The sequence below is a fragment of the Muscardinus avellanarius genome (genome assembly GCF_963383645.1).
Source record: "Muscardinus avellanarius genome assembly, chromosome: 7".
Taxonomy (NCBI): Eukaryota; Metazoa; Chordata; class Mammalia; order Rodentia; family Gliridae; genus Muscardinus; species Muscardinus avellanarius.
Genome location: NC_137793.1, coordinates 26983855 through 26999150, shown reverse-complemented (window position 1 = coordinate 26999150; position 15296 = coordinate 26983855). Strand labels below are relative to the sequence as shown.

The window sequence follows — 15296 nt, the reverse complement described above, 5'->3', positions numbered from 1 at the left end:
CAGTTCACATAAAATATTTTGCTAAAACACTGGAAAATTATATAAATCTATCAATATAAGCAATCATCACTCTTATTCACATATGAGGCAGAAAAAATCATAAATGTTCTGTAATGGTAAGTGACTTACAATCCATACTAAGTATGAACAAAAATGCAAATGCCTACATTTTAATGCAGTTATAAACAACTTTATATCATAAAAATTATAATTATGCTGATATAATTCCTCAATTCTAGATTTTTCATTGATAAAAATAAAATATTACTGAGATTATATCTCATGTGAAAACAAATTTTAGTGTTAAAAAGATTGGCTCTAAACCAATTATTTATGATTTGCAATGCTTCAAAAACAAGCACAGGTAAATAAGTTGAAATTTAAAATAGTTATTGTAGGACAAAGCAATTTTAGCAAGATTTATAAAAGCAAGTAAGCTGAGGAGAGGACAAGATAGGATGTTAGCAATTCATTAAATATTGGAATTTGTAGCAGGCATGGTGAAGCACTCTTATAATCTTAGTACTTGGGAGGCTGAGACCAGAAGGTCATGGGTTTGAAGCCAGCCTTGGCAACTTAATGAGGCTCTCAGCAACTTAGCAAGACAGACCCTCTTTACCAAATGAAAAATAAAAAATAGTACTGGGGATGTAGCTCCTAGGTAGAATGCCTCTGGTTCAATACTAGCAGAGGATGATTTGGGGGAAATTAATTCAGGCAGATTATATGTATATATGTATATATATAATCTGCCTGAATTAATTTCCCCTTCACATATGTTATCTAATATATAATATATAATATTAGATAACATATGTGAATGAGAAGGTACAGCAAGGAAACTGGTTATATGCTGCCAAAAGGCAAATAGAAATTTTAGGTACTGAATCAGATCACATCTTTTATGGATGAGGATGTACAGGGAAAGGAAGGTCTCACACCTATGCGTTAAAGAGCAACTGAAATGAAAGAATGGTACTGCAGGATCTACTTGGTCTCAGATTAAAATCATGGTAAGAAGAAGCTCAGATTCATTCACTAAATTTGTTATAGAAACATTTTCTAGAGCATTCAGCAACCAGTGACATCCAACTCATTCTGGGTCCCTGGTACCTAGAGAATGAGTGAAATTTTTAGACACAGAGGGCTGATATAGGCTCTCCCAGAGGTTCTCTTAGGGTCTGTCTAGAATAACAATTCACAAATGCAATGCCCAGGCAGAATTAGAAAAGAGATTTTACACAACAGTATAAATGTGATTAATAAATGGAAGATTGAGGGGACTTCATTTCAATTCAAATACTTTATATTCTCACTTCCCTTTTTCTATGAGGATTGAAAATAATAGGATATTAATGGATTTGAAAAAAAATCCAAATAGAAATATATACATTCATTAGATTTCGAGATACTTTATTTTATCCATTTGTTTGACTCTGAGTTTTGATTATAAGCCAATATCATACTGTGTGATTCATTAAGTGTTTTCTGAAACACATAGAAGCCTGGTCCACATTGGCAAAATTGAGTTAAAGACAAAGAAAGACATGCAGAGATGGCCTTGCATATCTTGATAAAAAAATATGCTTTTTAAAATTTTTCTTTAGCGATGTTAGAAATTGAACTCAGAGACAGCCTACCTCTGAGATACACCACATCTTGAATTAATTAATAAACAAGATCTCTCTAAGTTGCTGAGGTTGGCTTCACACCTGCAATCCTCCTCTCTCAGCCTCCCAAGCTCTGAGGCTCAGGTGGTGACTTCCCTGGGAGAGCATGGGTGGTGTGTGAGGAAATCCTCCTCTGCATTTTCTACTGTGCATTTGCTCTTCTGCAAAAGCTGGGCAGAGTAGTAAAGGGCAGGGGATGGCTAAGAACAGAGGATGAGGGAGGAGACTGATGCTGAGGTTGCTGCCAGCTGCCCTGGGTTCCTGCAACCGCTGTCACTTTGCTTGGTTGAAAACAGGACACAAAACCAGCCCCCTTCTGAAAGATAGAGTTTGGGAGCCTTCCTCCTGTGCTCTGGTGCAAAGACGTGTGCCATGCTCGAGCCATTCAAACTTTGTGAGTCATGAAAAAAACCCAATCAGAGACCGATGGAACAAGAACTAAAACCGGCACTGGCCTGGAGGGCACCAGGACAAGAATGCTTGCACCATGAGACACAGTTTTCTTATCACATAGGGCAGACAAAGGGATTCTCTCAAAGTGGAAATAGTTTTGTTTTTCTGATTCCCCAAAGCTGGTGCATCCTGGTGGGTAAAATGCATATTAGCAGTTTTGTCTCTCAGAATGGAATCCCAGGTCATTCGTTTAGAAGCTCTGTAATTAATAAACAAAATTAATAAATGTTGTGTGCTCATCTCCCTAGGACATCATATTACTTTCTGCCTTGGAAAGACTCAGCATTCAGGAGCTTGTGCCCATTTAATGTCAGCCTCTCAGGGACGTGATGTTCTGGTGCTTATTTCTCAGTGTAGAAGCAAAAGAGTGTGCAAATAGTCACGATCCTTGTGTCTGCAGAACTAATGATCCCAGTGAGAGGCTGAGCTTATTTCACACATCTCCAGTGTCTCAAATGCCATCCAACTTTCAATACCTTGATCACTGAGGATTCCACATTTGCTTTTCTCCAGCTTCATTCAGGAATAGTTGACAATTTGAAATTGTATATAAGGTATACAACTTGATGTTTTTATGTCTATACACATTGTGAAATTTTGCATTGATCAAGGTAATTAATATATTCACATTTTAAAAGTGTATTTGTACCTGGGGCATCTACTGAGCTATTTGCAAGAAAAAATGCCAGTGTCTACTTATATTCAAATAATAGTCTGAGGAATGTGCTACCTGACTGAATCTTTGAAGTTATGAATATGCATTTATTTTGCTCCATTTCTTCAATTCTGTCTAAATGCATATGTAGACTTTCTATCTAGGTTTATTATCCTTCATATATATGAATATAAAGGTAGGTTGATTTCTGATCTCTAGAGTTAACAAAAAATTAATTTTATTCTGATTCTTTTTACCTTTTGACTTTCTCCCTAGGACATATTATTATTATTATTTTTTTTTTATTTTTTTTTTTTTGCGGGTCTGGGGATGGAACCCAGGGGCATTCTACCTTTGAGCTACACCCCCTGCCCTATTTTTATTCTTTATTTGAAACTGGGTCTCACAGAGTTGCAGAGGGCCTCACTAAGTAGCAGAGGCTGTCCATGAACCACAATCCTCCAGGTCTCAGACTCCCAAATGCTGGGATTACAAGTGTGTGCCACCACGCCCGGCTCGGACATAATATTATTTTTGTTAATTGACTTAATGAATTTTATATTAGTGTTTCTATTCATGTCTTTTCAATTAATGTACTTTTATGGGTTAGACTTTTTAAATCATAAAATTAAAATCTTTTCTCCTGAAAAATTTCTTTTTGGTAATTTTATTCATTTGTTTATTGACAGATAATAATTAGGACATATTTATGAGGTAAGATTTTATGCTTTGATATGTTTCCAAAGTGGAATGTGTAGGTAAGGTTAATTAATAAATCCATCTTTTTGTTACCATTTGGGCATGTGAAACATTTTGAAATCTACATCTTCAGCAGTTTGAAAATAAATATGAGTACACTTATCTTCTACAAAGTGTTACCACCATCCATATATCTTTTGGTGACATCCATAAACTTTATTACCTAGTTCAGAGATCCGTTTCTCCTGCCATTTCTTCATAAATGTTCTCTGTCTAAAAATGTAGAGAAACATCTTGCTCTTATCATGTTTTCAGACTGCATTCTTTTATGAAGATCTCCATATACATGTAAAATTAATAAAATTTGTATATTTTTCTTTTGCTAATTAGCTTTGTAATAATTGGGCTCCTAGATTCTGGCAAAGATCCTACTCAGAACACAGGGATGAGGAGCAACCTGCCCCCCTACACACCTTCCTCTTTGGGCCCATGCTTCTTGGGCGCTTGTTCTTGGGATAGAGGACATTAGGATGTTATTATTGCTGGATGAGTAATAAAGCCTCCTTTTCTTTTTTTTATGAAGCAGGACTGATCTCTCTCTGTTTTGTCTGTGGCGTCATCTTATCGTCATCCATCAATTGACTGTAGACGGCCACAGCACGTTGGCGGCATGGGCAACTTCACCATCATCACAGAATTCCTCCTTGAGGGGATCTCAAGCTCCCGGGAGCTCCAGATCTTGCAGGGTCTGCTCTTCTTCATGGTTTACGTGGCAGCTGTGACAGGGAACCTTCTAACCATTGCAGTCATTGTGACAGATCCTCGACTTCATTCTCCCATGTATTTCTTTATAGGCAATTTATCCCTCATAGATTTTGGTTACATTTCTGTTACTGTCCCCAAGTCAGTCATTGACTCTCTGACAGGGAGGAGATGGATTTCTCTCCCAGCATGTGCCTCTCAGACTTTCCTCTTTATCTTCTTTGGGTCCACAGAGTTCTTTTTCCTCGTGGTCATGTCCTGTGACCGCTATGCTGCCATCTGCCACCCTCTTCACTATGGGCTCACAGTGACCTCGCGGCTGTGTGTGCAGGCAGCAGGGGGCTCGTGGGCCAGTGGGTTGGTCTACGCTGCCATCCACACAGGCACCATATTTAGACTCCGTTTCACGGAGTCCAACGTGATCCACCAGTACTTCTGTGACGTGCCTCAGGTCCTGAGCATCGCGGCTCAGGCCACACGGTCCTCAGAGGCGGTGGCCCTGGCTGTGAGTGTTGGCCTTGTTGTACTCTGCTGTGTTATCCTGCTCGTCTCCTATGTTAACATCTTCTCCACTGTGCTCCAGATGTGTTCCTTAGAGGCCCGAAACAAGGCCCTGTCCACTTGCTCCCCCCAGATCGCAGTTCTTATCCTATTTATCATTTCCTCCCTGTTTGTTTACTTCAACCCCATTTCTCAAGTGTCCACACTCCAGACCCTGCTCACATCCATGTTTTACTCCATGGTGCCCCCCTTCCTCAACCCTGTCATCTTTAGTCTGAGGAACAAGGAGATTAAGCGTGCTCTGAGCAGGATGCTTAAAAGAGCCTTCCAGTTCCTCTGACGAGCCTTTGTTGTTAGTTTGAGCTGAAAATAGTGTTTTAACAATCAAAATGAAAAACAATTGTACATAGCATATTACTGCAAAATTGAAAAAAATGTTACTATTTCCTATTCTGTAGGTTGACTTTATCAGAAAAACCCAAGTGCCCACTGATGGATAACTAAACAAATAATTATTGCATCGATATGTGACAGACACAGAAAGATAAATAATATATAATAAAACTTATATGTGGATCCTTAAAATTCAAATAATCAGAAGTAGGGGACATGGTCATAGTTTCCAGGATGGGGGAGAAATGAGGTAATGTTGACAGACTTTCATTACAATATGAATAAATTCTGAGGACCTACCATACAGCTGGTGACTATAGTTAACATTATTGCATCTCAATTTGAAATTACTCTCATTTCTATATACACACAAATAGTAACTGTGGGTGATGGTGGATGTGTTAACTTTATTATGGTACTCTTTATACAATATATATGTAGTAAATAGCACACATACACACAGCACTTGGTTAGTTCCCCTCTCACCCCTTTCCCTCTCCCACTTTCCTTGTACATGGTACTGAGATTGGCATTCATCTCACATGCCTACATTTGTCAATAGAAGTGCTTCCGTCGTTAATTCTCCCTTCTCTCACCCTCCCCTAGAACAGTCCCTTGCTTCACTGGTGTTTCTCTTTAATTATCCAAAGTTCCTTTTGTATTCCCATTATTTCCTATCTTCCACATATTAGAGAAAACATATGACTCTTTACTTACTGTGCCAGGCTAATTTTGCTTAATATAATGTGTCCAGGGCCATTTTTCTAAGAATTACATAATTTTGTTCTTCTTTACTGCTGAATAGATAAAATTCCATTGTGTGTGTATTATGTAATTTTATAATCCATTCATTTGTTTATGGGCACCTAGGTTGGTTTCATGATTAGGCTATTGTGAATTGTGCTGTTATAAATATGAATATGTATGTACTACTATAATCTGATTTCATCCCCTTTGGAAATTTACCCAGGTGTGGTTAAACTGGGTCATATGTTAGATTCACTCCCAATTTTCTTTCTTTATTTTTTATTGGTGCATTGTAGTCATACATTTTAATGAGATAAAAGGTGAGGAAGACATATATACACACTCACCCCCAATTTTCTGAAAACTCTACACACTAATCTCCATAGTGGCTGAACTAATTTGCAATTCCACCCACAGTGTAGAAGAGTTCTAATTTCCTTACATCCTTGCTAGCATTTATTGTTGTTTGGCTTCTTTATGATTGCCATTCTGATTGGGGTTAGATGGAATCTCAGTGTAGTTTGCATCTTCCTGATTTTTTGCTAATGGTTTTGGGCATTTTTGTGTTTTTATTGGCCATTTATATCTCTTCTTGTGTGAGTGTTTCTTTAGTTCAATTTCCCATTTCTTTATTAGGTTATTCATTTTTTAGTGATAAATCTTTTAGATACTTTGAATATTCTAAATATTGGTCCTCTATTAGAGGGGTAGTGGGCAAAGATCTTATCACATTGTGTAGGCTTTCTCTTTAGACTCTTGGTGGTTTCCTCTGATGAGCAGAAAATTTTAGTGTAATGGCGTACCATTTATTAATTATTTTTCTTTTGGTGGTACTAAGAGTGGAATTCAGAGGCTTTCTACCTCCGGGCTATACTCCCAGATCTATTTTATATTTTATTTGGAAACAGGGTGTCACGAAGTAACTGAAAGCCTCACCAAGTAGCAGAGGGTGGCTTCGAAAATGTGTGATCCTCCTGTCTTAGCCTCCCAAGAGTGGGGATTACAAGTGTGCGCCACCAGGCCCGGCTAATTCTTGTTTTAATTTTCTGAGCTTTGGGGCTATTGTTAAAGAAGTTTCTACCTATGCCTATATGTTAGAGTGTTAGACCCATGTCTTTGCTAATAATTTCAAAATCTCTGGTCAAATTTCTAGATCTTTGATTCATCTAGAATTGACATTTGTGCAGGTTGAGAGGTAAAGATTTAGTTTCATTTTTATACAACTGGATAACCAGTTCCCCCAACACAATTTGTTGAAATGTCCTTTTTTTTTAAACGTGTTTGGCACCTTTGTTGAAAATCAATTGGTTATAAGTCTGTAGATTCATTTCTGTATTTTTTTATTTTTATTTTTTATTTTATTTTATTTTATTTTATTAATTGGTGCACTGTATTCATACATCATAGTAGGATACATACTTTTGTAGACATACATGCACACTTTTCCCAGTCAGCCCCCACCCAATCCCCACCCCATTCTCTCCCTATCCCTCCCTCCCATGCTTGGCTTAGTAGTTGACATCTAGTATTATGGCAATTTATCTAAAATTAAAAATGATAATCTCACATAACAGTTTCATTTGTCTGATACCAAGCTTTTGATGACTTAAAGATAACATTTCAATATTTCTTTTTGCTTTCTTTCTTACCAGAGAATATTTTTTTTCTATTTTTTAGGTGAAACTATCATATATTTATATATTTTTCAGAAAAAAATCTATCCTAATATGGAATATGGACTCTAGGTACCCAAAATGATCTTGAAAAAGAACAAAGCAAGAAGATATATACTTTTTTATTTCAAACCATATAAAGCTACAATATTGAAACAGTGTAGTACTATTCTAAAGGCAGATATGTAAACCATTGGCGTTAAATAAAAGCCTAGAGCTAAATTCTTCCCTATATTGTTGTTATTTTTGACAAGGTTTCCACGTTATTTTGTTTCATTGTTCTATGTGTCTGTTTTTGTGCCAGTACCATGCTGCTTTTATTACTATACCTCTGTAGTTTAACTTGAAGTCAAGATTGTGATGTATCTTGCATGGTTTTTATTTTTGAAAGTTGCTTTTGCTATTCTGCGTCTTTTGTTTCTCCATATGAAATTCAGGACTTTTTTCTAGTTCTGTGAAGAATGACATTGGTATTTTGATAGGGATTGCATTTGCTCTGTATAACATTCTTGGTAGAATGGCAATTTTGATAATACTGGTTCTGCCTATCCAAGAGCAAGGGAAATCCTTCCATCTTCTAAGATCTTGTCCAATTTCTTTCTTTTTTATATTAATTTTATTGATGCATTGTTGTCATACATCTTAATGTGGTACCAGATGATAAAGGTATACATTTTTTGATGTCTTATAATTTTCATTGTAGAGGTCTTTTACTTCCTTGGTTATGTTTATTTCTAGGTATTTTGTTTTTTAAGCTATTGTGAATCAAATTATTTTCTAAATTTCTTTCTTGTAGAAAAACTACTGATTTTTAAGATTGATTTTTATCTCCTGCTACTTTGCTGATTTGTTAATCAGCTCCAGAATTATTTAGATTGAGGTTTTTTGGTCTTCTGAATATAGAATTATGTCATCTGCTAAAAAAAAAAAGAGATAATTTTAGTTCTCTTTTCCTCTTTGAATTATCTTTCCTTCTCTTATCACTCTGGCAAGAATCTCAAGGACTATTTTGAAAAGGAATGGTGATAGTGGGTAACCTTGTCTTGTTCCTGATTTTAAAAGGAATTCCTGGAGTTTTTTTTTTCCCTGTTTAATATGATGTTGGCTTTGGAATCATTGTAAATTCCCTTAATGAAGTTGCAGTAAGTTTCTTATATTCCTATTTTCTTTAGTGCATTTAACATAAATGGGTGTTGAATTTTGTCAAATGCTTTTTTAGCATCTATTGAGATGATCATGTGGTTTTTGAATTAGTTCTATTTATATGGTGACTAATATGTATTGATTTGCATATGGTGAATAAGCCTTGCGTCCCTGGGATGAAACTAACTTAATTCTGGTGTCTAATTTTCTTGTTGTGGTTCTGAGTGCACATTGCTAGTATTTTGTTTAGAATTTTTGCATCTATGTTCATCAGCGACATTGGTCTATAATTTTTTTTGTGTGTGTGTGAGAGAGAACTTTGTTCAGTTTTGATAGAAAGGTGCTACTGGCCTCATAAAAGGAATTTGGAAGAATTCAATCTCTTTATTTCATAGAATAACTTGTGACATATTAGATTTAGTTTTTCTGTAAAGGTTTTGTAGAATTCAGGTAGAAATTTGTGTAGACCTGGGCTTTTCTTTGGTGGAAGGCTTTTTATTGCTTTTTCTATCTCATTACTTACTATTGCTTAGTTTAGTTTGTCTATATTTTCTTTGTTCAATTTATGTAGGTTATATATGTCTAGAAATCCATCAATTTCTTTTATGTATTTCTTCTAAGTATAAATTTTCAAAACAGTTTCTGGTGATCCTCTAAATTTTACCCACAGTCTGTGGTGATGTCTCCTTTTTAATTTATGATTTTAATAATTGCCTCAATTCTCTTTCCTTTGTTTAGGTTGGCTAAGATTTTATCAATTGTTATTCTTTAAAAAGTGAAATTTTTTGTTTTGTTGATATTTTGTAGGTTTTTGTTCTTTATTTCATTGATTTATGCTCTGATTTTAAATATTTCCTGTCTTCTACTGGCTTTAGGATTAGACTGTTCCTGTTTTTCTAGATCCTTGAGGTGTGTCATTAGGTTGCTTATTTGGCAATTTCCTTTTTTTCTATGTACACACTTAGTGCTCTAAATTTTCATCTTAAAACACATCCTTCAAGTGTTCCATACCCGGGCGTGGTGGTGCACGCTTGTAATCCCCATGCTTGGGAGGCGGAGACAGGATGATCGCGCAGGTTCGAAGCCAGCCTCACTGGCTTAAGAGACCCTGTTTCCAAATAAAAGTATAAAAATAGGTATTAGAGTGTTGCCCAGAGATAGAAGGCCTTCCAAAAACCCCAGTACCACCAAAATAAATAAATAAATAAATAAATAAATAAATAAATAAATAAAGTGTCCCATAGATTTTGGTACATTGTTTCTCTATTTTCTTTTATTTCTAGAATTTATTTCTTCCCTCATTTCTTATATGATCTAGTCCTCATTCAAAAGTCTATCATTCAGTATTCATGTATTTGTGTAATTTCTTTTGGTCTTTCTCTTGTTTGTGTAATTTTTTTGGTCTTTCTCTTGTTGATTTCTACTTTCATTTCCTTATGATCTGAAAAGATGCAGGGAAATATACATACATATATATACATTTTGGTTTGCTGGTACTTGCTTTATGGCCCAGAATGTGGTGTGTTGAAGTTTCCCAGTATTTTATTTGGGTCTATTTGAGACTTCATGTCCCAAAGAGTTTGTTTTATAAAAATGGGTGCACCCAATTTTGAGACAAATGTTTACTACCATTACATATTTTGTTGGATAATTCCTTTTACTAGTAAAGAGTGGTAAGCTTTGTCTCTTCTGATAGGCTTTAGCTAAATATCTGGCTTTGTCAGATTATGAGCACTGCTGCTCCTGCTTGTTTTCAGTCTCCATTTGTTTAGTATATATTTTTCCATCCTTTCAACTTTAGCTTATGGACTTAGTTTATTGTAAGGTATCTTGCAAGCATCATATAGTTGACTTATGTTCTTTAATCTCCATTGCCAGTCTACTCCTTTTTTTTTAAATTTTATTTTATTGGTGCACTGTATTCATACATCATAGTGGGATACAAACTTTTGTAGACATACATGCACACATTGCCCAGTCAGCCCCCACCCGATCCCCACCCCATTCTCTCCCCATCCCTCCTTCCCATGCTTGGCTTAGTGGTTGACATCTAGTATTATAGCAATTTATCCAAAATTAAAAATGATAATCTCACATGACAGTTTCATTTGTCTGATACCAAGCGTTTGATGATTTAAAGATAACATTTCAATATTTCTTTTTGCTTTCTTTCTTACCAGAGCATATTTTTTTCTGTTTTTTTAGGTGAAACTATCATATATTTATATATTTATTTTTCATAAAAAATCTGTCCTAATATGGAATATGAATTCTAGATACCCAAAACGATCTTGAAAAAGAACAAAGCTAGAAGATATATATTTTCTGATTTCAAACCATATAAAGCTACAATAATTGAAACAGTGTAGTACTGATCTAAAGGCAGATATATAGACCATTGGAGTTAAATAAAAGCCTAGAGCTAAATTCTTCCCTATATTGTCAAGTTATTTTTGACAAGGTTTCCACGAACATTTGGTGGTGGAAATAATAATCTTTTAACTAAATATTGTTGAAAAATAATAATTACATGGAAAAGAATAAAATTGGGCCCTTACCTAATCCCACATACAAGTATTAACTCAAAATAGATAAAAGACCTAAATATAAATCTTAAGACTATAAACTTTTAGGAGAAAATCTGGGTCATAAAACCTCACAACATTGAAATTGGCAGTGATTTCTTGGATATGATTTCAATGGCACAGGCAACAGAAGAATATACAAACACCCTAAAAAGTAAAAGAAAATATTGTATATCCAAAGACAATGTAAACAGAGTTAAAAGTTACTAATAGAATTGGATAAAATATTTCCAAATGCTATATCTGAAGGTATATTAATATTCCAACTAGAAATCCTAAAAATTAACAACAATAAAGGCAAACAATACAATTTAGAGATAGGTAAAAGACTAACATAAATAATGAATCTCCACAGATAACCAATCTTAGTTGTCTGTTGGATGGAAACTCTTTTTTCTCTGGTTCTGGTGAGTGTTACCTATTTCTTCTTTGTAGTTAATCTCAAGTTTAGAGATTTTACATTCAGTGTTATTATTGAGAGATTATATTTGTTTTCTGTCACTTTGCATTGTATTTTTTGTTTCATATGATATTCCCCTTTCACTTAGTTGCTCATTTGGTGAAATTCACCCCCTTTTATGGTTCTAGATTTTTTTAAAGTATTTTCTTTAGGGCCAACTTGATTGTCATGAATCCTTTCAGTTTTTATTTGTCTTGGAGTGTTTTTTTCTCTGTAAATTTTGAATGATATCTTTACTGGATATAACAGTTTTAGTTGAAATTAAATTTATTCCAGGGTTTGGAATACATCATACCAGTGTCTCCTGGCTTTCATGACTTGGAGTGAGAAGACCAAAGTGACTTTTATTGTGATGATCCTGAATGTCACACATTCTTTTGTTTTCAATGCATTTAAGATTCTTTTCTTGGCCTCTATGTTAGTAATTTTGATTATTATGTGGTATAAATAAGTTATTTTATTTTTCTTCTTTGTGTTCTGAATGTCTCCTATATGTGGATGTCCAACTCTGTTTCTATGTTTATAAAATTTTCTGCTATCACTTCACTAAAGAGGTTTCTGACACCCTTGGTTTGTGCTTCTAGACTTTCTTCATGCCTATTATCATGTTAGGTTTCATATTATCTCACATTTCTTGGATAGTCTGGTTATGTTGTCATATTGTCTTCTCTGTTGTTGATAGTGTGGTCGTTTTTGAATGAATTGCATTCCAAGAATGAGACACTATGTTCCATGTGGTCTAGTCTGCCAGAGGTGATTTCTACAGAGGTCTTTAATTTATTTATTGTCTCCCTCATTTTGCTCAAAGCTTCCTTTTGGTCTTTATTTAGTATCTAGATTTTTCTATTTATATATTCTTTCATTTCCAAAATAGATCACATTCTGGTCTACAAAGTGAGAACTAGCAATTTCAAAAAATGTGATCTACTTCCATGTGTCTTTCCAAACCATAATGGAATAAAACTAGAAATCAACTATAAGAAGACCAAGAGAAACCACATAAATATATGAGACAACACCACACTGCCAAATGAAGAATGGGTCATTTAAGAAATAAGGGTTGAAATACAGAAACAAATGAAAATAGAGATACAACATATCAAAGCTTCTGGGACATTTTAAAGGCAGTATTAAGAGAAAAATTTATAGTGTTGAGTGCCCACATAAGAAGAACAGAAAATCACCAAATAAGTAACCTAATGACACACCTCAAAGTCCTTGAAAAACATGAACCATTTAACCCCAAAGCCAGTAGAAGGCAGAAAATTATTAAAATCAAAGCAGAAATCAATAAAGTAGAGAGTAAAAAAATACAGAATCTCAGCAAAACTAAAAGCTGGTTTATCAAAAAAAATTAATAAGATAGATAAACCACTAGCCAACTTAACCAAATAAAGAGAATCAACCCAAAATATGAAGATATAAGATGAAAAAGGAGATATTACCACTCATAGTGTAGAAATACAGAGAATATTAGAAACTACTTTGAAAAACTATACTCCAACAAAGTGGAAAATCTGGAAAAACTTGACAATTCTCTAGATAAATACAACCTTTCTAAACTGAATCAAGAGAACATAGAAAATTTAAACCAACCAATAGCAGATATTGAAATAGTAATAAAGAGCCAGCCTACTATAAAAAAAGCCCAAGAACAGATGGTTTTCCAAGTGAATTTTATAAAACCATTATGGAAGAGCTAATCCTGATACTCCTCAATCTATTTCGTGAAATAGAAAGAAATGGAACTCTCCCAAATATATTCTGTGAAGTCAACATCACATTAATACCAAAACCAAATAAAGAAAGCTCAGAGAAGGAAAACTACAGATCTATATCATTGATAAATTTGGGATGCAAAACTGCTAAACAAAATGCTAAGCAACATGCATTCAAAACCATATCAAGAAAAATCATACACTATGACCAAGTAGGGTTCATCTCAGGGATGCAAGGCTGGTTCAACATACTAAAATCAATCCATGTAATTCATCATATAAACAGAACCAAAGACAAAAATCACATGATCATTTAAATAGATTTTGAAAAGGCATTTGACAAAATTCGACATCTCTTTATGCTAAAAGCACTGCACGGAATTGTAATAGAAAAAACATACCTCAACAACTTAAAGGCAATATACAGTGGACCCACAGCCAACATCATATTAAATAGGGAAAAACTAAAGAATTCCCCCTAAAAACAGGAACAAGACATGGCTGTCCATTATCACTTCTTTTCAATATTGTACTTGAGACCCTAGCCAGAGTAATAAGGCAAAAAAAGGAAATCAAAGGAGTACAAATAGGAAAAGACAAACTCTAATACATTGTTGGAAGGACTGTAAATTAGTTGCAACTATTTGAAGATGACATGATACTATACTTAGAAGACCCAACAAACTCAGCCAAAACTCAACACATTCAGCAAAGTGTCTGGATAAGAAATCAATCTTTAAAAATTGAAAGCTTTTCTGAATACCAACTATATATCCATTGAGAAAGAAATCCAGAAACACTTTTACTCAGGATATCCCACAAAAAATAAAATACTAATAAATAAACTTAACCAAGGAGGTAAAAATCCTCTACAAAGAAAATTATAAAACATTGAAAAAAATAAATGAAAGAAGACTTTAGAACATGGAAAATTTTTCCATGTTCATGAATATGTATATTCATAGACACTTCATGAAAGAAGAAATCCAAATGGCCAATAAATGCATGAAAAATCACTCAACATCACTAGCAATTAGAGATATGCAAATTAAAACTACCCTGAGATTTCACCTAACTCCAACTAGAATGGCACTCAAAACACAAACATCAAATGCTGTTGAGGATGTGGAGAAGTAGGAACTCTAACACATTGTTGCTGGAACTGCAAATTAGTGAAACCACTTTGGAAAACTGTACGAAGGATCTTCAGAAGAATGGGAGCAAACTTATCATATGATCCAGCAACACTACTTCTGGGTATCTACCCAAAAGAATGAAAACCAAACTACCAAACTAATGCATGTGTATCTATGTTCGTAGTTCCACAATTCAAAGTTGCCAAACTATGAAATCAGCCAAGATGTCCATCAAGAGATGAATGGATTACACAATTAGTTGATATGTACACAATGGAAATCTACTCAGCAATAAAGAAAAACATAATTATGTCATTTACAGGGAAATGGATGGAACTGGAGAACATTATGCTAAGTGAGATTAGTCAGTCACAACAAATAAGAAATCAAATACTTTCCCTAATATGTGGAAGCTAGGGAGAAAATGGATCATAGGAGGAACTCTAGATGAGAAAGGTTAAATGAGGTGACCTAACTGAGAGGATGGTTGGGAATTCTCTAATGTTCACGATGTACATTAAGATACATATCAAAGTCAATCAATAAGGCAAACATGAGAACAAGGGAGGGGTAGGGAATGGGGCGTGAATTGGGTAAGGGTTAATTGGGTGATATGTGCATGTATGCTTCCACCATCTTGTACTCCATTAAGATGTATGACTACAATGCACCAATAAAAAACTTTAAAATTAAAAATTCTG

At 34.6% G+C, this 15296-nt stretch overlaps 2 protein-coding genes across 2 annotated transcripts in view; one reads left to right on the top strand and one right to left on the bottom strand.

Annotated features, from left to right (window-relative positions):
* LOC308265016 (olfactory receptor 2G6-like) overlaps positions 1-15296 on the bottom strand; it is a gene marked incomplete at both ends in the record, with an annotated part of 658093 nt that overhangs the window by 137897 nt on the left and 504900 nt on the right. The window lies entirely within an intron of this gene.
* LOC308265532 (olfactory receptor 14I1-like) lies at positions 4148-5080 on the top strand (the record flags this gene model as incomplete). Its single annotated transcript, XM_080699329.1, has 1 exon — positions 4148-5080. One exon carries the CDS (start codon positions 4148-4150, stop codon positions 5078-5080), a length of 933 nt encoding a protein of 310 aa, XP_080555455.1.